This window comes from Paramisgurnus dabryanus, chromosome 6, assembly GCF_030506205.2.
Source record: "Paramisgurnus dabryanus chromosome 6, PD_genome_1.1, whole genome shotgun sequence".
Lineage (NCBI taxonomy): Eukaryota > Metazoa > Chordata > Actinopteri > Cypriniformes > Cobitidae > Paramisgurnus > Paramisgurnus dabryanus.
In genome coordinates this window covers 17,376,611-17,404,482 of record NC_133342.1, presented here as the reverse complement: position 1 = coordinate 17,404,482, position 27,872 = coordinate 17,376,611, and the positions used below count along the sequence as shown (strand labels likewise).

The window sequence follows — 27,872 nt, the reverse complement described above, 5'->3', positions numbered from 1 at the left end:
GAACCAATAAAATTTTTGTATATTTCTATATATTTGTATACCATTATTCACCACTTAAGGATAAAATGAAGCCTCAAACACAGAAAAGTGTTTATTTTTTATTACAAACTTTTTACAAGTCTCAACAACACAACAGCGCAATATATATTTATCAGCGAGTTCACTGTAAATCTATTTTGGCACAAAATACATTAGGCACTAGGTTTACCACAAATACCAGAGTAGGCATAAGTAATATGCTAAAATACATTTAAAGGCGGTGTGCAAGATCTCTGAAAGCCAATTTTGACATTTGAAATCACCTAAACAAACACACCCCTACCCCAATAGAATCTGGACTTTCTTTTGATAGACCCGCCCCACACATATGCAACCCAGGTAACGATGTTGGTAGACACATCCCTTAATGCTGATTGGCCACAAGTGTTTTTCAAAAACCGTGCACCCCACCTTTAAGTTATTTTTAGGGATGCACCGATACCGATAGTGGTATCGGGTATCGGCCTAGATACCACATTTTCTAAAGTACTCGTACTCGTTAAAAGTCCCCCGATACCAAGGGATCGATACCACGGTCTGAGAAATGTCTATGTTTGAGCGGCGTGTAAGGGGTTAATGCCTCGTGTTGTCCAAAGAGGCAGAGTTTACAACAAACTGGAAAACTAGTCCCTTGTTTTTTTGTTAAATTATATGACTAAAGCTGTTACCTGTAAATTTAAATCATGTTTTTTATGAAGTACTCGGTATCGGTATCGGCAAGTACTGAAATGCAAGTACTCGTACTCTTAATCCAAAAAAGTGGTATCGGTGAATCCCTAGTTATTTTACTTCTAACCTTCATAAGAAGTCTACACAATCAACTTTGTCATAAATATCAAGATCACAAATCAAGTTTAACCTCAACTTTTCACTCAAGTTTTGAATTTAAGGATTTTTAAAAAGTCTATATTCACACCACACTATTTCGTTGCTATAAGAGTGCAATAGTTCAGAGGCATTCCTATTGATTCCTGGGATGCTTGTGTCTATAAAGTTCCTACGCAACTGACCAACAGTAGTTTCTAGTAAAGCAGAAAGCATTTAAGAACAGTAAGTTTTGTTATTCCTGATGTTACAGCTCTAAAAATATTAGCCTTTCAACTTTCAAAACAATATCAATCGCCAGGGATGTTGAATCTGTGTCAATTTACGAATTTTGTGTCTGTAACCTGTATTTTTTTATTATTGTACCAAATTTTAACATTAAGGCAGTTTGCCACGTATTATATAACATCTAACTCCTGAGAACCATTAAACACAATCTTAGATCAGTAGAGACAGTGGATCAATTTGGGAAATGGATGTACGGTTAAAACCAGGACTCTACTGGGTGCCTGAGTGACCAAATAATAAACCAGCAGCCCTGAGATCTGTCCTGCTAATAGCTGTATCTTGACAATGGTGTGTCTTCTAGAAGATCATCCTGTTAAAGAGACAGTATATACAGTTTTCAAAAAAAATCTCTAAAATAACGACTTGATTATATAATGCACAGGACATCTCTAAAGTTCAGTTTTGAGACTCACCATAGGGAGGTCTTGAAGCCGATGAAACTCTGGATGCTCACTCCGCTGACGGAACCTGAGGAAGAGGACTGCTGAGACCATGGCAGTGCAAATAATAAAAATGGAGACCAGAGCGGCGAGCAAGGGGTCCAGTGGGGAGGGTTGTCGGTGTGAAACTTTTCCTGATTCTGGAACATTGAAGTGAAAGATAATTAACACTTAAACAGGATACAACTGAGGAAACATCATGACATAATGGAGCAGGGCACAGATTGTAGATATAATCACAGATTTTGCAAGATAATGGCAAGAAAATGTCATTATCTGTTGATATTGTGATTATAAGACTGACTTCATGTTATTAAAAACTCATACAGTACTGTGCAAAAGTCTTCGGCCACCATCACCAGCATTTATGTTTTAGCAAAGTTTTAATGTCCATCCATATTTATTTTTCACTTTTTTAAGATACAAACACAAAATACAGGAAATATGTACACAAAATTAAAAACAAAACAATTTTCAGAACTAAATGTCTTCTTCAGGCTTCAGTCAGTATTTAGTGTGACCTCTCTTGGCACAGAACACATCTTGAGCTTTTTTGAGGAGACTAAAGTCCTCTATTCAAATTGGTCATTCAATAAGAATTAGAAATTAGGATTTCATTTCATTTAGGTGTAGAGATCCTGCAGCTGTCTGCTATTTCTTAAGTGAAAGGTGAGTTTACCTTAAATACTTGACACTTTAACTTATACTTTTATACTGTTTTTAATACTACATACACATTTTCTGTTTTTTTCTGGTTGTATTCTAATAAAGAGACTGAGAAATAATTATATATGATCACTATACAATTGCAAAAACAGAAAATCTAATGGTAACATGCATTAAGACTTTTGCACAGTACACTGATTCTTGAAACTTTGGCAAAAACATGTCCCACTAAGAAAAGTGCTAATTCTGTAGGAAATTAATAACATTTTCATGAAGAAAAGGAATCAATGTTATAATCAGGGGGTCCTTTGCACATATGTAAGGTTTTTTTATAGGTTTATTTTTATTTTTTATTAATTTAATGATTATTTGCTGGCCCATTGCTTACAAAATCAGCTGTCCTCGGTTAAGAGATAATCATTTCAACTTAATTAAAAAAGCCAAAAGTGATAATTGAATTGAATAATATATTTACCACATGAAAGAGTACATTGTAATATGTATTAAAAACTACAAACTGTGAGTTTTGAACAATATTTACTATTATTTTGTGATTGCTCAAAGTGTGTCCCACATATTCGTCACCACCGTCAGATATTTTTAAAAAGCAATAAAATCAGACAACTACAGGGTCAACTGCATTCCTGAAGACCCCATTTTCAAACCTTCAGCTCTGCATGCTTCAAGATCACTCAAGGTCCTGTATGTTTCCTATTTTCTCTTAAACTTCTTCATATTTTTGGACACTGCTACTGTGAAAACCATAACATGTCAACACCGTCATCAATGTAAAAAAATATTAGATTAGATTATGAAATAAATATATCATTTTTAAGAAGAGGTCTGAAGTAGCTAGCAACAGAGGGGAAACAAGATGGCTATGTGAACAATTAATCTATTTTTTTTATCTATATTAGGTTTTTCTCACCACCGTCAGATGTCACCACCGCCAGGTTTTCTGTCAGGTTTTATGTATTTTAGGAAGTTATGATTTGATATTTGTTCATCACAGTGCTCAGGATTGTTATTTTTTGGACCAAATATTTACATAAAGTTTAAGCAAGAAGCCATTGACTTGAGTGGTATACATTTTGGAATAATGAGGCCAATGTCACCACCGTCAGACGTAGTTTTATTTGTTTTAAATGAATATGCTTAAAATATGTTTCTTCAGTGTTGTTAAGTTATTAAATTAATAGTCTCTATTAATACAAAAATATGTTTTTTAGATAAAAAAAAATAATTACTTTTTCTATTTAGGCTTAAAGTAGATGTGGTATGAGTAATAACCGGAAAAAACGCCTATTTTATGAAAAAAATACGAACAGGGGAGGTTGCACCAGTAAATTGCTGAACAGCCAAGACCTTGGTCTATAATGATATACCTTCAGATTTTGTAATTTAACTAACTTTTTTTTCCAAAATTTAAAGCTGTTTTATCCAAATTCCCAAGAATCAGTGAGTACTGTATATTCACATATGGTATTTCGATAATGGTTGTACGTAGCTTACTCTTTTAGAGTTGTTGATTAGGCATGTGATGTAAACCATAATTTCTTTGTATTTTAAGGCTAACTGTTGCAACAGTTTAATGAAAATCTAACCTAAACTGTTGATGGGTTTATAGCTAACTACCTAAATAAAGTAAAAACGTCTTGCAATGCTTGCAATTCATTGGACAAGTATCTACCTTCATCTCCTACATCCAGTTCAGAAGGTTCATCATTGTCTTCTAGTGGAGCAGGACCAGTGACCTTTGAACTCCCGGTCAGTGCGAACTGAGATGCCGTTGGATAGGAGGGAGTGACTGATACAGTGGTTTGCGTCTTCTGCACCACACTGCTGGTTAGAGAGTACGTCTGAGGTCTTTCACTTGGATTGATGGATGATGCAGGAGCTGCTGTGACTGCTGATTCTGAAATTGTGCTTTGCTCAGGGGAGCGTGGTGTGCTACTTCCATTAGTGGCTGCTTGAGAGAAAAGTGTTCATTAACAAAACATATTCTTTTAAAGGCTAATTTAATTTCAAAGTCATTGCTAACACTTCCTGTTTTCTCTCTGCTTCCTGTGTTCAGTGTGCATTGCATGAGAAGTGGGCGCACTGAAAAAAGTACTTATTTTAAATTTAACAAGATGTATTGTAAAAATGTTAATGGTACTCGCTGACATGATGCTCGAGATGTGAGTGGTTAATGCAGGGTATTGCTATACTGTATACAGCTGCTTGTGAATGCTGGGTGATTGCTGTTAGTCTACAGGAAAATTTTACATTTATGCTACCCTGTCCTCAAAAAAAAAAAAAAAAAAACACACACACACGACGTATTGCTCATGTACATAGCTCAAACAGTGCAGGGTAATCTCTTTTTATAATGTACACACATGTGGGTGATTCTTGCAAAATTAAACTTATGAGGTGTCATGAAACATTTTGATAAAAAAAGTTAATGCAAAGTAAGAGTATCAAAATAAGAAGCATACAGTTACAAACATCTCTTCATGTACTATTTTGCACATGATTTCAAATGACATCATACAAACCAATTTTGGGTTTTTTTCCACAATTAAGGGGGAAATTTTATTACCGCAACGTGTCCATGAATGGATTTGGGTTTTTTTGACATGGAAATATTTATAGTTAAAAAAAATCTAAAAAATAAAAACCTTCAGCTTCATGTTATACTATAAAATTTTACAGTAAAGAAACATGTGGTATTTGCTGATCTTTGGAAAATGAGACAATAATAAGGAATATAAATGTGTCCAAGACTGATTTTCTCATCCTCCACAACAATTTTCAATCATTGTTTAAGCCCTCCAGGAACTAATATTTTCAACAACAAAAAAATTTGGAAGTTGGAAGGGATATAGTTGACTAGTATGACATTTAAGATGGCTACAAGGTGATCAGTTCTTATTTTTTCTCTCCAGATAAAAGTTAAAATTTGGTTTGTCACAGTAGACTTTTTAGTTCTCATTTCCGAAACATAAGTTTGTATATGCATATATTTAATGTAATATCATGTTGCAGTAATGATAATTTTTGATAATGATAATCTAAAAAAATGGAAATAATTCTATAGGAAGTATTTTTAAATCCTCTCAAAATTATGGTTATAGTAAGTTCAGACCTTATCTTATATGTGAAAAATTGGCTTAAAGGGCTTTTTAAAAATTCTGAGGCTGGACACCTTCTAAATCTAGATTTCGTGAGAATCACCAATGTGTGCACTTGTACATAGTATTTTTGTCTTGTTTTAAGTACAAATATCTAAACATTTTCAAATTAAGATGCATTTTCTTGAAGAGCAAAATACCCTAAGAAAATAAATCTAGTAAAACAAGCAAAGAAATCTACCAATGGGGTAAGAAATAAAATCTTAAAAAATCTTTTTTCTTAAACACTTAAATACTAGAAAAATTAGCTTACCCCATTGGCCGATTTTTTTGCTTGTTTTAAGCACTTTAAAGGGGACATTTCACAAGAGTTTTTTAAAAACTTTTTAAATCTTTGGTGTACCCAGAGTATCTATGTGAAGTTTTAGCTCAAAATACCATATAGAAAATTTATTACAACATGTTAAAAGTTGTGCCGATTTTGGGTGTGTCCTTTAAAATGCAAATGAGCTGATCTCTGCAGATTAAGGGGCGGTATTATTATAATAAGATCCTCTTCTGACATCATAAGGGGAGCCGAATTTTAATTACATATTTTTTCACATGTTTGCAGAGAATGGTATACCAAAATTAATCTTTTTACATTTTCTAGGTTGATAGGTGCATAGCAATTATAGCACTTAAACGTGGAAAAGTCAGATTTTTATTTTATGTCCCCTTTAAATTGTATTTTTGTCTGAAAACAAGACAAAAATACTAGATAAGAAGGTAATTTGCAGTGTAAATGTAGTAAAGCAACCAACAGATCTTCAACCACCCTAAATATAGATGTGTTTTCATAGTTTTGACTGCAAGGGAAAAAGATATTATTTACAAACACAGTCATGTTCCAAAATGTTAAACCCACGTGCATCTATTATATGTGGACGGACATTTGATAAAGTGGATGGAATGTGGACCAGTGCACTTTGTCTGAGAGCGTCACAGGTTCAGTCTTATTCAAGTCCTCTGTAAACCCAGTGGGCTATCTTTTAAGTGGAAAGAAGCGATATACACCCACACGAAATATGCATTCACACTACGCTGTAACACACTTTTAAATGTCATCTTATGAAACCTGCATCATCACATTTATACAATGGCTACAACAATATGCAGAATTCTGTCTTAAAAGCCACAGCTCTATGAATATAGCTATAGATTTTCTTTTCTACATTTCGAGCAAGAAGTAGGAAGCTTTACCAAACATGTTGTCGTTGTTTTTCTCAAGATGATGGGTTGTAAATTTATTGACTAATAAATGACAGATAGTCTTGAGAATTAGATTAGGTTTAATTGTATTAGTCTTGCCTGGTACTGAGGCTGTCTCCATGATGAGGGTGGTGACATTTTGCAGTGCAGGTGTCTGTGAAGTAGAGATTTTGCTGTGCTCTGTGGGGTCTCTGGTTGATTGTGATGGAGGAGGAATCGTAGTTGTGATCTCAGGGTTTGGAGAAGGCGGCAAGGAGCTGCTTCGATATGCTGAACTGGGTCGTGATTCCAAAATGATAATTTTTGAAGTCACATGAACATTAGGAATGACTTCAGTAGGATTGCTGTTGGATCTTAAGTCTGGGGGTGCATCTGACGTCTGACCTTGGGTGGAAAAGTGAATGTCAGCCTTAAAGAATAACTACATTCAAAGTTATAAATTCATAAGTAGGTCAATAAAACTTCTTAGTAAGAAACAGGCTTTTTATGAACACTGCAAGTAAACGTGCATGTTTTTAAAGTAAAAACTGGAATAAAAATAGGTTTATTTGATTTTGTGGAGGCAACATGAAGAATGTGTTCTCATATTAAATAAGTTATGTGGTTGTTCCAGCCCGGATCTGGACAGTCTAGTAATGGTCACAAAGTGAATCCTCAGAACAAAGCGCTTGTGACCTTTATGTGTCAAGGGGCAGAGGAACAAACAAACCACATCAATTAAGATCTTGCCCTGAAATCCTGTGAATGCACAGGCCTTTGAAGACACAAAACAATGAAACTAACTAAGAAATATACTGTCCTCTTTTTGCATAGCAAGAACATGAATGATACAATTAACACCAAGAACAATGCCTCACTTTCATCATCTAATCTGCACTTTCAAATGGAAATAAAACATTAGGAGGAGGTAAATTTAAAATAAACAATTATTTATATAACAAAAAATGCTATAATAAACATTTTCCCAACCTGTTATTTTTTTCTTCCTTTAATGTGTGGTTACAATAGTACTACATTTGCCTCATTACTTAAACAAATTATGCCTTAAATATTTATTAATAATAACATTAGAATATTAAAAAAACACAAAAAACTAGAAAATCGGTAGTTAAAACAAAGGATAGACAGACAGATAGATACATAGAATGATAGACAGATCATAAGTATGTGAATAAAGGAGACATGCTCACCTTTTATAACAGAAAAGTGAAGAAGCATCGCGGTCCATATAATAAAACCCCATTCCGTCTTCATGGTAAATAAAAGGACTCAGAGCGAGCACGCGCTGTAGATTGGCTCGCGCTTGATTCCCGAGATGATCTTTCCGTTACGTTAGATGACAGCGGACATCATCAGCGCTAAAAATATCTCGAGACATACGGGGTGTGGTTGACTGCTCTGAGACGTAAGCACTACAGCATAGTGAAAATGGCAGCTTGTTTATATATATAGAGCGATAGTTGTTGGGTCGTGTGGAGCCGACCGTGATCAATCGTTTTTGTATGTTTCTGGGTCATTACAGTCGCTTATGATAGAGTGACGTTCACAGATCCGTCAGCTGTTGGTGTGTGCGAATTCATTCGGCGCTGCGCAAACGGCGTATGAAATTAAAGTATCGCGAGACACGGATGTTTCGAATTGGTCTCGCGATACCCTAATGTCATATGATTATCGGTCTGCGCAGCGCCGCATGAAGTCAGGCACACCTGTTATTTTGTGCTACTCACATGTATTTGGTGCGCCGTCCCGTTAGATCTGACCCTTGCACACACACAAACATACAAATGACATGAGGAAGCACTGTAAACACTCTTTTACATATTCTGATTGTTATAGAACACACGAGGAGGAATAAACGGGAACTTATGAGGACTGACTATGGAGTCAGTAAGTGCAGAGGAGTTTACTGTGGAGGCAGTCGAAAGGGTGAGTAATATAATAAATGATCGTAATAACTGTTGGTGTATTACGACAATTGTTGACAATTGTTTAACCTTTACCCACATGTAGAAATACTGTAGTATTCTGTAGCATTTACTATCCCTTACGAAAATTAACTATGGTTTTACTACAGTATAAAAACATTACTGTAGTAAAACCATGGTTACCACAAATAAACATGGCATTGACAACCATGTTTTTCAAAAAACATTGTTAAACCGTGGTTACTGTAGTAAAACGGGTTTGCTAATAGTAATACACCAAAAACTTTGGCTACTGAACTTTTACCACAAAAAAATACATGGTTTATATTCGTAAGGGATAATATAAACTGTACTAAAAACCCTAGTAACCATACCATAGTAAACATGAAAGTATACCACAGTTTTTTTCAATTAAATGTACTATTAATTCTTCAGAATGCTATAGTAAAAATATTATATTTACTACAGTTTAAACAAAATATAGTAAATAGTATAGTACACTATGATATGTTTCATGTGGGTTATTATTTAATTTTTTTTTATTTTGTAAATCTTAATACAATTTTTTTACCAACTTTATAAGTTATTTAGTTACCATTTCACATCCCTTAATATTAATTAATACCATGTATTATATGTTTTTTTATAATTTCTTTTCTCTTTTGTTTTTCTATGCTGTTTTTACATCTCTAATGTTTGTTCTAAAATGTATTTTCTGCATACATTTCCAACAATGTAAAACTAATATATGGATAATGTTTATTTATCCAAATTGTTTTTCTATTCTTTTCTAAAAAGTGACATTGAAGAATTATTTTTTAACACCTAAGTTAAAAGAAATGTTTTAGCATTTTGTTTTGCTGCTGCGATTTGGGTCAAGCTAATTCAATAGAAGTAAATTTAATCAGTTTAAGTCTGGATTGATGGTAAACATTGGCCTATACTGCTGTCTCTCTAACAGTCTTTCTCCATCTTCCCATAATTCCACTCACAGAGCCCTGATTCACAGATTCTAGGTGTTAGTCGGCTTGTGAAGACAATATAAAAGCTGTTGAAAGTGAAAAGTAACTTGATAACCTCAGTAAGCCATGGTGTTCTAATAATAACCATCAGCATGTGGGTCTGGTAGCTGGGTTATTTTATGCCTCACCCATTGTGTGTTTTATCTATGCATTTAGTGAACAGCCACTAATGTAATCTATGCATTTAATGCTGTTATTTTTAGTATAGACTAAGGTATGTGCATATTGCTACAGTATAAAGAGAATAAACTTTGATCTTCCTGATGGTATCTAGGCTCTTCAGCAGCTCTATTATGACCCTAATATGAGCCAGAAGAATGTGGCCCAGAAGTGGCTGACACAGGCCCAGGCATCACCACAAGCATGGCACTTCTGCTGGGCTTTACTCCTCCCAGACAAGGTAATGAGCACAGTGTCCCATAAAGTATGTGGGCACTCAAGCCAAGTTTGTTCTGGACATTAGTTGTTTTTCAAATGACAACAAATTAAAATCTTTATTTTAGGTTCCTGAGATACAGTTCTTTGGAGCCAGCACATTACATGTTAAAATCTCCCGATATTGGTCTGACCTACCAGCTGGCCACCTGGACTCCCTCCGCTCGCAGCTCATTGCCCAGGTTGGCCAGTTCGCCTCAGGGCCCAAGCTGGTGCTTACCAGACTCTGTGTTGCTCTGGCCTCCTTGGTCCTCCATATTTTACCAGAAAAGTGGCCAACTGCAATCCCAGATCTGCTATGTGCCTTCCAAACAGGAGAGGGTGTGACAGAGGCCGACGGTCAAACCCGATGCCTCGCTCTTCTAGAAGTCCTCGCTGTTCTGCCCGAGGAGCTTCAAACCACCCGTATAACAGCCTCTCGCCGTTCCCAGCTGAGAGGCGCCCTTGGAGGGGAATGGAGCTTGGTCTGTCCCCTACTTCAGCAGCTAATACAGAGGGTGGACGCACCTGGTCAGGTTAAAGAGCGGGTGCTGAGGTGCGTGTCTTCTTGGCTCACTTTGGACATTGCTTTAAAAGACAGCAAGGGACTTTTGCAGAGTTGCTTTACCTTGCTGAAAGAGTCTGAGCTCTTTGACACGGCTGTGGAGACCATCGTCAGCATCATCTCACAGCCTGATTGTCAGAGGTGAGTTACATAGCAGCTCATTACACACAATGATGTAATCATCAGGTCTCTGACAGTCTGAGGCCATAAGTTCAAGGCCCACTTGAATGGTGTAGTGTAATATAATCATGTTTACATCTGATTATAAGGTACATATTCATGCATTTGGCAGACACTTTTATCCAAAGTGACTTACAGTGCAGTAAAGGACTTTCTCATTACTATTTGACTCTCCTGGGAATCTAAACCTAACATTATGCTCTACCAACTGTGTTGGTACACCAGATAAGAAACTTTCAATGCCTTATAGCTCATCCTGGTACACTGACTGAGGTGTGTACGTGTACATATCAAGGTTTGCAGACAGTCTGTTAAAGATGGTGCCGCAGGTGCTTGCTCTTCAGGAGCAGCTAAAGAAAGCTGTGCAGGATGGAGACATGGAGACCTCATATGGAATCTGTCGCATTGCTGTCGCTTTGGGAGAGACTCACTGCAGGTTAGACATTTTGACTTATATATGTCATTAATCTCTCATTAATAACCGCCTTTTCTGACTTTCGGTAAGATGGCCTGAGTCTGCGAGCGGGCTAATACATCATTAAACTGCCCAGGGCCTTAAATATTTGATGAAACCATTTTAATTTCCGTTTCAAATCCTCAGAACTCTTCTGGAGCAGGTGGATCACTGGCAGTGTTTTCAGGCTTTGGTGAACATGATTCTGTCCTGTACCGGGATACCTGGACACTACCCCGTAGATGAAACGTCCAGCACTCTTACACTAACATTCTGGTACACGCTACAGGTGAGAAAAATCCTGTCAGGGATAACTTAACTTCGGTCTGATGTTCATGCATTCATATTTTTATATTCAAAGTGATTACTAGACATATTTTATCAGTATGTGAAGTGAACCCTTGAACTGAAAGGGACACTTCACTTTTTTGGAAAATATGCTAATTTTCCAGCTCCCCTAGAGTTAAACACTTGATTTTTTTACCATTTTGGAATCCATTCAGCCGATCTCCGGGTCTGGCGGTGCCACTTTTAGCATAGCTTAGCATAATCCATTGAATCTGATTAGACCATTAGCATCGCGCAAAAAAATAACCAAAGAGTTTCGATATTTTATCTATTTAACACTTGACTCTTCTGCAGTTACTAAGACCGACGGAAAATTAAAAGTTGCGATTTTCTAGGCAGATATGGCTAGGAACTATACTCTCATTGTGGCGTAATAGTCACTTTGCTGCCGTAACATGGCTGCAGCAGGCGTAGTGATATTACGCACTATCCGAAAATAGTCCACTGCTATTGAAAGTTACTAAAGGGACTATTTTTGGCAAAGTCCTTGACTTTTACGCCAGGATGAGATTATAGTTTATAGCCATATAGGCCTACAAAATAGCAACTTTAATTTTCCGTTGGTCTTAGTACACGATGTAACTACAGAAGAGTCAAGTTTTAAATAGGAAAAATAACAAAACTCTTTGCTATGCTAATGGTCTAATCAGATTCTATGGATTATGCTAAGCTATGCTAAAAGTTGTACCACCAGACCCGGAGATCAGCTGAATGGATTCCAAAACGGTAAAAATCAAATGTTTAACTCTAGGGGAGCTGGAAAATTAGCATATTTTCAAAAAAAGTGCAATGTCCCTTTAAGCTTTGCAAGCACAGTACTCTACCTGTTGAGCTACAGGAACATTTTATTCCCTAATTACATTGGCCTAATGGAAACAGATGTGGAGTTTTGTGTATGCTGCATTATATTTGTTGGTGTCTTGTTTGCTTTGTATTTCAGGATGATATTACATCCTTAGATGCTGAGAGGCAGACTCTCTATATGCAGATCTACAGACCTGTGTACTTCCAGCTAGTAGATGTTCTTCTGCGGAAGGCTTGTTTTCCTAAAGATGAGGACTACGTCACATGGTCTGCAGATGACAAGGAGCAGTTCAGGACCTACAGGTTAATTGAAGTGCAAATGATGAGAGAGTTTTGTAGGTCGTTGCCAGGTTGTAGTGGGTGGTTGCTTACTGGCCCAGGTTAAACAAGCCCAACCCCTTTGTTGATCTGCATGATATTTTGATCCCTTGATATTGCTTTTATTGTAAGACTTATATTTGGTGAAAAATAACAGGCAACCTCTCAGATCATTCCCATTCAGTCTTATTCAATATTCATTTGTTGTGTAATATGTTTAAAATCGATTTCAGGGTTGACATCTCAGATACTCTGATGTATGTTTATGAGCTTTTGGGCCCAGAGCTCCTCAGAAACCTGTATGATAAGTTAGGTGCTCTGCTGACGGATACAGCACATCCATCCCAATGGCAGGTCAGTCCTAATGTTACCCTCTCTCTCTTCTTTAAATTAATACATAATGTAATAATATATATATAATGAATAATATATCTATGGCATGTCTCTCTCACTGTCATGGAGGATATAGAGGCTCTGCTGTTTGGCTTTCAGTCTATTGCTGAGACAGTAGATGTGAATTACTCAGACGTCATTCCAGGACTGATCGGTCTGATTCCATTAATAAGAGGCAACAGTATTCAGCTGGCTGAGACCATCATGTTCACCATAGGTACCATACGATCGTTAAAGAATGTGAACTAATAAATACATTGTTTATAGGGGTATTTCTTTATGTAAAAACATTTTTTCTTTTTTTGTTGTCTACTAGGTTCTTTGGCTGAGTGGTTGGCTGATCATTCAATCATGTTGTCGAGCATTTTACCTGTGGTTTTACACTCTCTGCCCAACCCTGATCTATCAGTGTCTTGTGTCTCAGCTCTAAAGAAAATCTGCAGGGAGTGTCGACATGACCTGCGTCCTCATGCTGGTGACATCTTGACTGTCTCACAGGTACATTTTGTAAAATTAATAGTTACGCAGCTACAGTATAGCAGACAATGTGGCTGACTATAGTGTTTTTTTTTTTATTTCAGGCAGTGCTTGCCAAAGACATCCATAAAGTAAGTGGGTTTGGATACAGGGGTCCTTGAAATCCTTGAAAGTTTGTTAATCTGGGGGGGGGATTCAAGGCTCTGGGAAGTTTTTGAAAATATACATGCATAGATACAGGTCATTGAAAGAGTTTGAATCTATTTTATGCAAGAAGTTTTATGGGAAAAAATTGATATTATTCCCTGTGTAGTATAGGATAATATCATAAAAATTCTAGACTTTTTAAGCACACGTGCCAAACTGTTCGCTTTAAATGCTTATATCCTTTGTATGCGAATGTTGATTCATACCAAAATGCTTCTTTGCATAGTTGTGTTTGACACATGAAAACGTCTCAGGTTACGTATGTAACTGTTGTTCTCTAAAACGGGAACGAAATGCTGCGTCTCCCTTGCTATACTTCCTGCATCCCTGTAATGCCGTCTTTGGCAATATTTCAGATAGCAATATACTTCCTGGCTCCCCGTCACCCTTTCTTTGTCGTTAATCCTCACCATTGGTTGAATTTGATATACACATATATCAACGCCTGGAGGCGTCCCCAAAGTGTCACCGCAGTGACGCAGTGCAAGTTCCCTTTAACAATGTATTTTAAAAGGTAACACAATGTAACCTTGCTCTCACTTGAAATGTGTCCCCACATTTGGTCCTTGAATTTGAGGGTATTGGACAATATACCATTTGTATATTTAATATTGATTATGAATACACACACAAATACCTAAAACATTTATATATTGTATATTGTTGGATGTTGGATTTTTATCTACAGAGCCCTCAGTGTATGTGGTTGATGCAAGGGTTGGGTTACCTGCTGTCATGCCTGTCCAGTGAAGAGATTCCAGGAAAGCTTCTCGCTCTGGTCACACCTCACATCCAACAGCTGGAAAAACTTGCCAGTGAGCCGGTAAATAGACAGTTTTTTTTTTCAACATTTCCACTTTTGCATTTCACAAAACAAAAGTGATACAGGTAACAACGTAATTACAACAGAAGCTTTAAACATATCATGAAAATCTGACTTTTTCCATGTTTAAGTGCTATAATTGGGACCCCAGTGCTTCTATCAACCTAGAAAATGTAAAAAAGGTCAACCAAGTAACTTAGTTTTGGTAAACCATTCTCTGCAAGCATGTGAAAAAATAGGTAATTGAAATTCGGCTCCCCTTGTGATGTTAGAAGGGGATAATACTAATCCTTAATATGCACTATCCAACCACAACACTGCCATTTAGTGCAAAGATCAGTTCATTTGCATTTTTAGGGACACACCAAAAACAGCACATTTTTGCTCACACCTAAATAGTGGCAATTTTAACATGTTATAATAAATTGTCTGTGGGTATTGTGAGCTTAAACTTCACATATGTACTCTGGGGACACCAAATCAATTCTTGTGAAATGTCCCCTTTCTTTTTTATTTGTGACCCTGCTTGTGAAATCTCATCACCTAATTTTGAGAGATTCGGAGCATCAAAGTTTGATTTTATTCATTGATTTCACATTGATTTAAATATTTGACATGATTTATTTGATCAATATCAAGGTCATATTTTACAGAATGTATTTTTTTTATAGAAAACGGAAAAAGTAAAAAATTATGTTACTGAGTTGGGTTTTCACAGGCTGGTTCCCATATCTTGTTCAACAAGAACTTACTGTAACATTTTAGAAAGTTGAAACACAATATTTCTAATCTTTTTTTCTGTTCACTGTCTCTCTGATTTAGCCCAGCTCTAGTAACAAGTGTCCTATTGTTCACATCCTTGGCCTGCTGTCCAGTCTCTTCTCCACATTTGACATAAATGAGCAAAATGAAACATTGGACGTCATGAGAACTAGCCAGATACAGCCACGTGACAACCCGGTATGATGATCTGTGGCATGAATTCAAATAAATAGCTACTGCTCATTTGCGACTATATTTAAATTGAACAGATTGTGATACTTTGGTATCTCTCAGGTGGTGCTTGTTCTTCAGCAGACTTTTCCTTTGATCCAAATCATTGTCAGCAAGTGGCTTAATGAAGCCGAGGTGGTAGAGGTCAGTGTTTGTATAAGCTATATATGTACTGTATACTGTGTGTGTATATGAGATTTACTTCTTCTCTTGCTTCAACTCAGGCAGTGTGTGCTGTCTTTGAAAAATCCCTGAAGACCCTCATACATGACTTCTCACCCCTGGTGGCACAGCTATGTGAGCTCATTGGTCAGCTGTTCAGTGCCAACCCACAGTCCTCTGCTTTGGACCTCACACGACAGGTAAGATGATAAGTCGTCTGTATCTACAATACATTTCCAAATATTATTGTGTTCAAAATATGTTGTGTATGCTTCTCATTTTCCCTCTAGTTAGTTCACACATTCGTCTGTGAGAAGGATTTCTTTTCTCCAATCATTGCTCTGTTGGAGCTCATCACCAACATTACAATGTCTATTTTTCAGCTTGGTAAGAGATTAAAATAATTCTTACATTTTTACAGTCTTGTTATGAAGGCAATATCCACAAATATTTTTTTATCTTCATCATCATCCATTAATTTGTACAATTACTATATATTTATGCATCAATTTATATAAAATATAATTGTGAATGTTGTCATAGGTTCAAGGGATCATCCAGATGTGGTGGAGTCATTTATGCAGCTACACACTCAGGTCTGTGCTCATTTTCAGTTGCAATTTGTTGCATTTATTGCAAAAACATTTCCTCTCCTTGCAACACCATCTGCATATATTTACCCAAATTTAAACTTACTGTATATGGCAACTGTTACAATAGTAGTAGCTATATAATACAAACAAAAAACTTTGAACAAAAAAAGGACAGGGTTTAGATAATTCCAGGACTATGCCTAGTTATATTAAGTCATTTTTACAAGTAAATTTGGTGTGCATTCCGAGAAAAACAAACAGTGGCATTGATTTTTGTTAAAATAGTACAAGGTGTTTTTAAATTATGTTTTAAATTGCATTTTAGCCTGGGACTAGTACAGTAACAGTTTTTACTGTCTGAAGAAGTTTTTCATGATTCTCTGCTGTACTTTAATGATTTTATGATGCCTTTGCAGGTTTTGCGAAGAAAACCTGACCTTTATCTTACAGAAAATCTTGATATTAATGCTGTTTTCTACTGTGGTAAGCGTAACATGATACAGCAATGTTCTGAAAGATCTAGATCAGGTGCTCAAACTTTTTCCTACCAAGGGGCAAAAGCAAACATTATGTTAATGGATAAATAATGCAGTTTTATTTTCAAAGGTAACTGCTGAAATAATTTTGCCAATCATTTTTAAATTTAAGTATCAGAGTTTGTTGAGTTTCGTGATGCATATATACACCTAAGTATGCATGTACATTAAAAAATCACTTTCATTCCTTGCATTTAATTTCATTTTTTTTTTTTTGAAAATGTTTAATTAGAAATGTGAACATCTACATCAATCACGTTTATCATTTTTTCTTATCTCACGTTGCATGACGGGCCAAATTTAAGGTCATTGCGGGCCAGCTTTGGCCTGCGGGCCCTAGTTTGGGCACCTCTGATCTACATAGTATTGATTTATACAAATTTCAGATAAGCATAATCAGTCATATTAACACTTTTTCACTTCATAGGAATCTTGTCATTCAAATTCCCTGAGACTCCAACACTAAAGGCAACGTGTTTGCTATTTGTAAGTCTCTAAGCTGAACTGTAAATATACAAATTTAAATAATATAAATAATAAAAATGAATTTATCTTCGACTTCATTTAATGTACCAATCCAGCAATGAACTCCATTGTTTTGCTATATTTTTATTTATGTGTGACCCTATCAAAGTTATATTTTCACAGAATGTTCCTTATATTATGTAGGATGATATTACAAAAAACAGTACATTACAAAAATGACTTTTGTGGTGTTTCACAGCCAGGGTCACATATCTTGATGTTTTTCAGACAGAGTTGGTCTCTCACTGTGAGGATATCCCAGCTGTGAGGAAGGTGCTAGAAGAGGATGGAAAGCTGCTCCTTCAAACCTTACTGGAGGTCAGACCCTATTACTCACATATGTCTGTTAATTAATATAAACCCATAAAATGTAGAAATGATGTACAAAATAAAGGAATCACTTGTGTATTTTAACACAGATCTTTTGGGTTAAAAATGATTTATCATGCAGTCCAATTGATGGAACAGAAAAGTCAATGCAAATTAGATCTACCTGCATCAGAATTGATTAAAATATCTTTTTCAATTAATTTACATAATTCACTCCATTTTGCAACCCTAAGAAGAAAACACAAAGATAAACATAACTAACGTATTTATAATAAAGCAATAAGCGCCAAGAAGCAGTGGGTTACAGCACATTTTATAACAGATAATAATAGCGTTTATAATAGCAGATTGGGTTAATACTCCTCCTTAGGTAAGCGATTTTCAAATAAACAAACAATGTTTATTGACATTTCTCTGGATATCATCATTAATTGTGGAATTGTTGAAAAGTTAATATATGATTAAAGAATGTGGTGTTTATTTTCATTATTCAGTACGTCGGGTATTTTATAACAGCTCAGAATGCATTGCAACCAATTAGAATGAAGAACCAGAACTGCCCATTATAATAGATATTTTATTCTCAAATGCAGGGTGCTGGGGGTGAGTCTCCACGGAGTCTGATCGAGGACTATGCGGAGGTCTTATTCTCAATGAGCTGTAATTGTCCCGGCGTGCTCTCTCTGTGGCTCAGAGAGGTTCTTCTCCTTCCCGGCTTTCCAAGCTCACACCTCACCGTTGAGCACAAAGAGCGGTTCTGTCAGCAGATCCTCAGGTAGAGCCTTGAGATTATACCTGTGTGGAGGCTAGGCAGAAAATAGAGAGATTGCCAACCGAATATTTTGCACATTATGAACACTTTACATCTGTTTTTATTCATCCATTCACACAGGGAACAAGTGAACAAGCATCAGGTGAAGGACATTGTGAAGGAGTTCGCTCTATCAAGTCGGGGACTACAGGGCACAGAGTATGCAGCAGATTACTGAAGATCCAGCTGACCTTGCATTTAGTATTGTATTAATATTTTTAAAATACATTTACCTTCTAACAAGACTGCACTATTTTGAATAGAATAAAGACATATTGAGAACACATTATAGTGAATAATTGAAATCGTTGGGTTGGATTTTATATGTGACCCTTGTGAAATTCAGGCTAAATTCTCATAATCTAATTATATGGGATTAGGTGAATCAAAGTTTGATTTCAGTCTTTGATATGGTCTTACTGAGTCACTATTATAGATACCAAGGTTATATTTTCACAGAATGTTTTTTACTTTATGTGGAAAATATTAAATCACAAAAAATCTGAATAACGTAATTCAAATACCAGAGCACATCTGACATATTTTTACTTTATGTCTATATACATTAGTGTCGTATTAAAAATGTGAGAGTCTGCAGAAAAGGTCTTTATTTTACATTGACTCTTATGAGAGTGTAGTCATATCTGCCTAGAAAATCGCAACTTTAATTTTCCGTCAGTTTAAGTACACGATGTAACTACAGAAAAGTCAATTAGGAAAAATATCGAAACTCTTTTGTTATTTTTTTTTGCGCGATGCTAATGGTCTAATCAGATTCAATGGATTGTGCTAAGCTATGCTAAAAGTGCTAGCGCCAGATCAGCTGAATGGATTCCAAAATGGTGAGAATCAAATGTTTAACTCTAGGGGAGCTGGAAAATGAGCAGATTTTCAAAAAAAGTGAAATGTCCCTTTAAAAACTCTACTACATCGGTAATAAATAAATGAATCTGAATGATCATCCCCTCAAAATATTCACATAAAAATGACAATAACTACTGCTTAAATGTATTTATTTCTCACAGACAACATGATCTGTTTCGATACACGCATATAAAATATTTTCATAAGTCATTTCTGTATAACCACATGACTGAGAGTCATGATAATGACAATATAGGTCATATAGGTTTATTTCTCTATTAATACTTCTACTTATACAACAGCACATCTGTTTGAACATCCACAATGTACAAAAATAAAAAAAACATAAACAATGAGCCCTTACTCATTGGGTATACAGATTTAATGAGAGACCGGGGGTAAAAAGAAATCAGCTCAGTAAAAACCGTGAGAGTCGAGCGAGTTCAGGGCTTTCATTTCATTCGCGTGATTGGATGGATTTCTCTTCAGCTGCACATTATCGTATCCTGGTGAAGAGGTTCAACACTGATTTGGATTCCTGCAGACAAAAAACGAGTTGTGAACAGAAGGTAAAAAAAGGTTGGTTGACACCGGTGATCTTACAGAACCTTACAGAAGTGTAGTTCATCACATTAACTATGAATATCTCATGAATGTTTGACGATTGAATATCTAGAAACTGTCCAGAAGTACATCTATTATTTTTAAAAGGGACAATTCACAGTCCTTTGTGTAGATGGTACACTAAAGATTTGCATGTCAGTGTTTTGTAACCATCTGAATGGGGTCTATCTTCAGACATCTGACTATGCCACTGCTTAAAGGGATAGTTCACCCAAAAATGAAAATTCTGTCAACATTTACTCACTCTCATGTTGTTACAAACCTGTATACATTTCTTTCTTCTGATAAACACGAAGGAAAATATTTTTGAGGAAAATTTAACACAAAACCAATCATGAGCCCCATTCACTTCCATAGTAGGAAAAAAGAATACCAAGGAAGTGAATGGGGCTCATGAATGGTTTGTAACAACATGAGAGTAAATGATGACAGAATTTTCATTTTTGGGTGAACTATCTCTTTAAACACAAAAGCCACATTCCTGACAAGCTGTAAGTACAAAGAGCCTAACCTTGGTGCAGCGTGTTTTACTAAAGACATTCCAAAACCTCAACGTCTCATCTCCTGCTCCTGTTACGATGGCTTCCCCATCTGGAGACACCGCCTGGATAGAACCAAACACATCTTCACATCTTGGATTCGTTGCAAGCAAATACATTTTAGCATTTGATTTAAGCACTGGCATCATCAATATACACGGCTCACCAAGTACAGCACTCGGTACGAATGTCCTGTAAGCTTAGCCACCTGGGTGAGCGAAGGGTATTTCCACACCAGGATTTGGTTCTGGGAGTAGCCGTGTGTGCTGACCTAGTGGACGTCAAACACAATCAGACGCGCGTTTTGACAGCGGGATTGCATGCGTGTAGGTGTGGGTGATCGTCCTCACCAGTTCGTTGGCGTGTTTGGACCAGGCAAGGTTGCAGACCTGCGAGCCGGTGTCTGTACTCTGTAATGCCTGGCCAGTAAGAGTGTTCCAGAAGCGAAGGCAGCGGTCGGCCGTTCCTCCTCCGGAGGCCAGCAGACCGTGCTGGTGAGGAGACCAGGCGATGGCCTTCACTGCCGCCAGGTGATCGCTGTACTGCTGCACGGGTAGCAGGCTGGAGCTGTTCCACACCAGCAACTGCAAAGCAGAAAGGAAAAAAGTTGGGTTTTTTGTATTATCTTAACACTTAGAAGAATTAAAGCAAGTGAAATCTATTAGATTAAGAGACAGGGTGCTAGATAACTAGCTATATAATTCAATAAAAGAGAGTAACGAAGGGGTCATGAAGAGTTTGTTTATTTGCTTCTGCTAATCAGATGACCACATTCTCATTCATTACTAACCTTGTTATCGTTTCCTCCAGAGGCGAGGTGCTGGTGGTCAGGTGACCACTTCAGGCCACACACTTCCTGCCTGTGGCCCTGAAGGCGTCTTTCCACAGGAGGCGGCGTTCTCACATCCCTCTGCAGAATCACTCTGTCTCGGCTACCCGAAGAAAGCTGCTCTCCGTTCCAGGCAAGTGCTCCTAAGGAGAAACGGTTCAGATGGAAAAAAACATTGCGAGTTAATGATGCTTAGATCAGAGTCTCTTAAAAACGAAAAAGTGATCAATGCAAGGTCAGGTTTTACTTAGACACAAAGTAAGTGTTTTGCGACACAGACCTACACGTGCTGAATGTCCCTCCAGGCTGGTCAACTTCCTCCCTCCGGCTGCATCCCAAATCTGCACAAATCCCTTATGGGTCCCTACAGCGACCAAACTTCCCTAAGAGAAAGAGAAATTCTAGATTTTTACACTATCTAGTTAGATATGGCTTTAGTCCTTCCATCAGTACAGTCTTTGGTGATATATTGAGCAAAAAGTCTCATCGCTTAAAGGGACACGCCACTTTTTTTGGAAAATATGCTCATTTTCCAGCTCCCCTAGAGTTAAACATTTGATTCTTACTGTTTTGGAATCCATTCAGCTGATCTCCGGGTCTGGCGTTACCACTTTTAGCATAGCTTAGCATAATTCATTGAATCTGATTAGACCATTAGCATCGAGCTAAAAAATAACCAAAGAGTTTCGATATTTTTCCTATTTAAAACTTGACTCTTCTGTAGTTACATCGTGTACTAAGACCAACACAAAATGAAAAGTTCAGACTTTCTAGGCAGATATGGCTAGGAACTATACTCTCATTCTGGTGTAATAATCAAGAACTTTGCTGCTGTAACATGGCTGCAGGAGACGCAGTGATATTACGCAGCGCCCGAAAATAGTCCCCTGCTATTGAAAGTAATCATAGGGGACTATTTTCAAGCAGTACATAATATCACTACACCTGCTGCAGCCATATTACAGCAGCAAAGTCCTTGATTATTACGCCAGAATGAGAGTATAGTTCCTAGCCATATCTGCCTAGAAAATCGCAACTTTTAATTTTCTGTCGGTCTTAGTACACGATGTAACTACAGAAGAGTCAAGTTTTAAATAGGAAAAATATCAAAACTCTTTGGTTATTTTTTAGCATGATGCTAATGGTCTAATCAGTTCAATGGATTGTGCTAAGCTATGCTAAAAGTGGTAGCGCCAGACCCGTAGATCAGCTGAATGGATTCCAAAACGGTAAAAATTAAATGTTTAACTCTAGGGGAGCTGGAAAATGAGAATATTTTCAAAAAAAGTGGAGTGTCCCTTAAAGTATGAAAAAAGCAATAGCACCCTAAATGTCCATAGGGTTTATTTTTCAAATACCTTACCGCAAAAATATTTACTCTGAACAAGTTTAAACATAAAAGTATTTGAGGCAGAACACTCTTTACATTTTTATATATACTAGGTTGAATTCATACTCACTCTTTCATTCCAACACACTGACGTCACAGAGTCTCCGTCCACTGATAAATCACACAACCTTGTCACCTGTGAAGAACAAAGTAGAAAAATGCATTAATGACATAAAATTCCAAATTTCAGTGTTCTGTTTTGATAAATACTGCTATACCTGACTGGTGCAGGCACTCCACAGGTAAACACAGGCACCCAAACCAACACTCAAGAGATTTCCAGCCGACCAATCCACCTGATCACAAAACATTGCTATTGTTAACAATAGGGTTGCATAACGATTAATTGCGATTAATCTATTGCAGAATAAAAGTTCAGAATCATATATGTGTGTGTACTGTGTATAATAACTTTGTATAAATAAATACACACACATGCATGTATATATTTAAGAAATGTTTACATGTGTATATATACATTTGTATATTTATGTATAATTTATATTATATATAAATACTTAATAAATAAATGTATATATATTTTTCTTAAAATTATACATGCATGTGTGCATTTTTATATATACAGATTTATTATAAACAGTTCACACACATATATGATGTAAACAAAAACTTTTATTCTGCAATAGATTAATCGCGATTAATCGTTATGCAACCCTAGTTAGCAATCAAATTACATTAAAAACAAACAATTTTGTACTAAAGATAAATTAAATTCTAAACACATACATGAGTGAATATAAAATGCGGGTACAGTGGCCCCAAAAGCTTTTGGGTAATTTCATCTTAAAATGTATAAATTGCATTAGACAATGAAATATCGAACACGGTGGAATTTGCTAACAAATGATGCTAGACCTTCTCTAAAAAAAAAAAAATAACTGGTTGTATTTTAAAATGATACAAGTGGTTCTTAAGTGATTTTTTACATTTAATATTTAGAAATGTCATAAAAACAGAATTGCTTTTCTATAGGTTTTCTGTACGAATGTACTCCTATTTGGACCCATTACAGTTGCACATTCATCAACAGTATAACATACAGTACCATAAATTAAGTGACATTACTATTGGGACAAGGAAGCACCTTTAAAAAAAGAATAAGGCCTATAAAATATTGATATGTGGAAAAATGCAAATGGAGTGTACCAGATTGAGGTAGAAGTCATCCTGCAACTCGGGTGCATCAAGAACTTTAAATGGGATCTTGGAAATCTTGCGTGCCGGCTTTCGAGGTGAACGCAAAAGTTTGTGACTGCAGGCATAAACCCCATACACTTAGTTTAACAGGTAAAAATCATATGAAATTCATTATTTCATGGTCACACAGTACTGTATATACAGTTGTGGACAAAAATATTGGCACCCTTGCTAAATAATAAGAAAGCTGGGTAAATAAATCAATAATGTTTTTCCTTTTGAGCTTCTTTGAGCACACCAGAACTTTGGGTTTAACCACTGCGATAAATGAATAAAGAGCTTTGTGTTAATTAATATGTATTCCCCTGTAAAACAGGAAGTATGGGAATATACTGCAGAGATTTTTTACTCATAAAAATATCCAGGGGTGCCAAAAATTGTGTGTATTAGAGAAAAACATTTATTTAATAAAGTAATGAATAATAGTACTTAAATAAAACATTGGATTTTTTTAAAGTAAAGCTTAAAAGGAGAACCGCTGTAGATTTATTTATTTATTTATTTTCACAGCTTTCCTTGCTCATATTTACTAAGGGTGCCAATATTTTTGTCCACAACTGCATGTGTGATTTCAGTTACTATTAACAAAAACATAAAAAATGAGATTTTAGAAAGACCACATATCTTAAAAACTATATACTGTCATCAGCTTTGTGACATTTTTTAATTTTGTGCAGGATATGTACCTTTTGTTACTAAGAGGAGAGAGGGAATAAGGGGAGATTTCGTTGTCAAAAGGCACTCTCTTTGTGTGGATGGTGTACTAAAAGTGAAAGAGACAGATGCTATTGATAAAACACAAAGACATTAAACAAAGAGTATTTTTATCATATAATATTACTTTTTTTTATAACAAACTGCATGTGTGTGTTGTTTCTAATGATCTCACTCAAATGTCAAATGATCCCTACTGAAAATAATCCCTAACTTATACTGTAACATTTGCACATTCGGAAAAATATATTTTATTGTACTCACATGCTTGCTTCAGATTTCTTGATATTTTTTTTATTGTTTTCCAGTAAATTATACAGTAAAATCATGCCAAAAAATAGAATTCTGTCTGTTATAGTTTTTTTAAAAGCTAGGTGGTGCTAGTGCATTACTTTTAGTAAGCTTTTAGCCATCAATCATAAATATATTTAGCTTGTCTCTGTGTTTATTTGTCTTTTTTGCTATTGTAATACATTAACTAACAAGTGTACTGGGAGCAGTACATCCATGTTCATGAATGGATTACACATTTGAGTGTTTATTATAGTTTGTGCGTTGAATTGTGCTCACCCTGAAGAGGCTGTGTGTGTCCTGTGACAGTATGGTATGTCTACGGTCATCTGTATGAGGGTCAGGCACAGTTTCAATACCTGCTCCCAACAACTCATTCCTCAACAGAGCAGCATATGCCACAGCATCTGTAAAAACATATATATATGATCATAAATGTAACATGAAAAAATCAAGCTTGCTATTATCCTATTTATTATTATGGTGCCAAGACAACCTTGCAAATAGCTAAACCCAATTAAGTTTTATTGTAAAAACCACCAGCAGTTGTACAGTACAAACAAATGCAGACCTGAGATCCAAACCTCACCTTTTCCCGTATCTGTACCAGCCTCCTTTGACCTCTGATTCTGATTAGGTGACCAACAGTTCTCCTAACAAAATAAAAAAAAACATAAATAAATCTGAATCTAAGTTTACAGTGCTTTAATGCAATTTTTTGTAAGCTATTCAGATAAATGGTGGCTTACGTTGGCATAGTGGAAGTTTATGCTCCAGTTGCTCCCGGCACGCGTGGGAATGAATCTGTCTCCTGATTTGACAGTTACAGGACTGCATGATGCATACCCTGACTGTAATAACAAAATTACAAAATGTCATGTTGAAATTAAACTACACAGATAGCAAAACATGTAACATATTTAACAATCACAACGGGAATGACAGCAATACATGCTTATTCAAAGTTATTGTTTCATTCTACAGTATATTATACATTATTATATAATATTATGTTGATTTTTAGATAATAGTTAATAATTAGATGTCTTACTCTAATTATTCAAATTGAAAAAAAATCATGCTAATATAGAGATAAGTTTTATGTTATTGACACACAAAGGGGCTTTTTAAAAAATCAACTTGTGGAGTGAAACATTTCCTCATTTCTACATGGTATTAACCATTTCAATATCAAACACTGTTTTCAAATAAACACACATCTCATGCATACCTTGGGCGGGTGGCCCTCTGGGATGTTTTGATGGTTGATCTGCCTTAACAGGCGTCTTTCATAGTCCTGGTCCATTTCCACTATAACCTACAGTACAGACGGCTCTCTCTACCTAAGTCTCCGGCCGGGGGTCCTCCTACGTCTCCCATCCCTATAGAAAAAATATGTATCTATAAGTGGATAAAACTATACACCTACTGCTTTACTTACTACCTGCTCTATGACTGACAGCTGTCAGAAGTGCCCATTTGTCATTAATCAAAAGAATGCAGAAGACCAATAATAATATTGTCATATACAGTCACATGTTTTAAAAAGCTCCCGTAAAAGTTTGTGATATCTATATATATGATTTCTTCACCTTTATTGTCACGTGAACCGTATTTTGCTGGATTTTATTCGTTTAATAAACCTGATCTGCTAGACTTAGGACAATCGTAAAATCATTATAATATCAATATAAAATCACCCGTTGTTTAAACAATTCGTGAACACGAGAGTATAAATAGCGAAAACGAGAACATTACTAAAAGCAGGAGGGTCATAAACACACACATGTAATCAGTTGCCATGGCAGCTCGCTAGCAGCACTGAGCTAACGGAGGCTTTAGTATTAAAACTCACAAAAGACAAAACTATATTTCTTGACAGTTTAAAAGACACAGTAAAACTTCGACTCGTGTTAATAAAGAAAATGCATCTTACCCTTTCCAAGTGCTCAAGAAACACTCATTATACTAGCATGTATGTTTAGCTACGTGCGCGATGATCTTCGGAACATTTAGATCGTTCTTTAACGACGTTGCAACACAGTATTAAAGCTGCTTTGGCAATACGCTGTCGATTTTCAGTGTTCGGAGCTAATGATACGATAATTGAGCAGAGGGCATTAATGTTTATGTTCATGTCAAGATGGCGAGGACATCAGCTGTAAAGGGACTGGGTGTAATTTCGTTTACCACCAAAAGAGGCGCACTGTCTGCTGCGCTCTAATCACTATGACAGTAGAGCACTGACTGCCCTTTTGGCTATTATTGTTGTTATAGAATTTTAATATTATTTAAAATTATATACCACCACTGATATACTATCAGTATGTGGCTGTTTATTTATAGTCATATTGAAAGAAAAAACGTGATTTGATAAATGATGACAAGTGATACATACAGTAGTAGTAGAAATGGATAAAATACACTGCCCCTAGTTGGGGACGTGTAATATTAATAAACCCTTGATGGAGAAAAACACACTATGTTTGGGTAAAAATTTTGCATACCATAGAGGCTATTAAACAAATAAAAGATGGAAATTCTCTAAATTTTGAACTAGGAATCTGTTCCCCTTTGAACTTTACTCCATGGACTTAGTCCCCCCAATTCCAGCTCTGATACACATACTGTATATACAGTATGATATGACTTTTATTATAGAATGTCAAGAAGCACGCAGGTCCAGATTTAAAGAGCCTGGACAACATTTTGACTTGGTCCTTTCCCTAGGCTCATTTTTGGGCCTCTCTCGTCCCAAGGTGCAGGGCAGTGTTCTCGTAGTCACGTAGTGTTCTTGTTAAATATTAAAAGAGTCTCTAAAAACAATAGTTACAGCAAAGCCCTGTGAATTAAACTTATAAAAAAGAAAAAATTAAACCTGTAAGAATTTCTTTTTAT

At 36.1% G+C, this 27,872-nt stretch overlaps 3 protein-coding genes across 4 annotated transcripts; 1 reads left to right on the top strand and 2 right to left on the bottom strand.

The window, feature by feature from the left end:
* Nucleotides 1-85: 85 nt before the first annotated feature.
* On the bottom strand, nt 86-7,954 carry LOC135750167 (uncharacterized). 2 transcript variants are annotated; one of them, XM_065268956.2, is made up of 5 exons: nt 7,816-7,954; nt 6,725-7,009; nt 3,949-4,227; nt 1,566-1,732; nt 86-1,462 (listed from the first exon to the last, which is right to left on the bottom strand). In XM_065268956.2, exons 1-5 carry the CDS (start codon nt 7,877-7,879, stop codon nt 1,418-1,420), a joined length of 840 nt encoding a protein of 279 aa, XP_065125028.1. In that variant the 5' UTR covers nt 7,880-7,954; the 3' UTR covers nt 86-1,417. The 2 variants fall into 2 exon arrangements, with proteins under 2 accessions (XP_065125028.1, XP_065125038.1); XM_065268966.2 differs by having other exon boundaries at nt 3,949-4,224.
* A 31-nt stretch (nt 7,955-7,985) lies between these two features.
* On the top strand, nt 7,986-18,789 carry ipo13a (importin 13a). The gene is made up of 22 exons (XM_065268947.2): nt 7,986-8,030; nt 8,462-8,551; nt 9,847-9,972; nt 10,076-10,692; nt 11,027-11,167; nt 11,333-11,474; nt 12,474-12,640; nt 12,889-13,009; nt 13,118-13,265; nt 13,365-13,546; nt 13,630-13,656; nt 14,421-14,555; nt 15,378-15,515; nt 15,612-15,692; nt 15,773-15,910; nt 16,001-16,097; nt 16,254-16,306; nt 16,720-16,786; nt 17,267-17,325; nt 17,593-17,682; nt 18,288-18,469; nt 18,587-18,789. The coding sequence occupies exons 2-22, from the start codon at nt 8,504-8,506 to the stop codon at nt 18,681-18,683; spliced, it is 2,856 nt and encodes a 951-aa protein (XP_065125019.1). The 5' UTR covers nt 7,986-8,030; nt 8,462-8,503; the 3' UTR covers nt 18,684-18,789.
* A 712-nt stretch (nt 18,790-19,501) lies between these two features.
* On the bottom strand, nt 19,502-27,162 carry fzr1b (fizzy/cell division cycle 20 related 1b). Its single transcript, XM_065268925.1, has 15 exons — nt 26,911-27,162; nt 26,206-26,356; nt 25,724-25,825; nt 25,564-25,627; nt 25,254-25,381; nt 24,656-24,732; nt 23,919-24,024; nt 22,970-23,047; nt 22,822-22,887; nt 21,642-21,744; nt 21,323-21,504; nt 20,883-21,116; nt 20,699-20,803; nt 20,505-20,597; nt 19,502-19,907 (listed from the first exon to the last, which is right to left on the bottom strand). Exons 2-15 carry the CDS (start codon nt 26,278-26,280, stop codon nt 19,866-19,868), a joined length of 1,455 nt encoding a protein of 484 aa, XP_065124997.1. The 5' UTR covers nt 26,281-26,356; nt 26,911-27,162; the 3' UTR covers nt 19,502-19,865.
* Nucleotides 27,163-27,872: the final 710 nt, after the last annotated feature.

Bases quoted from the DNA above. Each gene is read 5' to 3' on its own strand.
- ipo13a (XM_065268947.2), top strand. From the start codon at position 8,504: ATGGAGTCAGTAAGTGCAGAGGAGTTTACTGTGGAGGCAGTCGAAAGG. The intron at 9,973-10,075 runs GTAATGAGCACA...TCTTTATTTTAG, and splicing joins CTTTACTCCTCCCAGACAAG to GTTCCTGAGATACAGTTCTT. The intron at 10,693-11,026 runs GTGAGTTACATA...GTACATATCAAG, and splicing joins TCACAGCCTGATTGTCAGAG to GTTTGCAGACAGTCTGTTAA.
- fzr1b (XM_065268925.1), bottom strand. From the start codon at position 26,280: ATGGACCAGGACTATGAAAGACGCCTGTTAAGGCAGATCAACCATCAA. The intron at 21,505-21,641 runs GTCTGTGTCGCA...GTTTCTCCTTAG, and splicing joins GGGACATTCAGCACGTGTAG to GAGCACTTGCCTGGAACGGA. The intron at 20,598-20,698 runs GTGAGCCGTGTA...GGTTCTATCCAG, and splicing joins CGTACCGAGTGCTGTACTTG to GCGGTGTCTCCAGATGGGGA.
- LOC135750167 (XM_065268956.2), bottom strand. From the start codon at position 7,879: ATGAAGACGGAATGGGGTTTTATTATATGGACCGCGATGCTTCTTCAC. The intron at 7,010-7,815 runs GTGAGCATGTCT...TTTCCACCCAAG, and splicing joins TCACTTTTCTGTTATAAAAG to GTCAGACGTCAGATGCACCC. The intron at 4,228-6,724 runs GCAAGACTAATA...TTTTCTCTCAAG, and splicing joins GGAGACAGCCTCAGTACCAG to CAGCCACTAATGGAAGTAGC.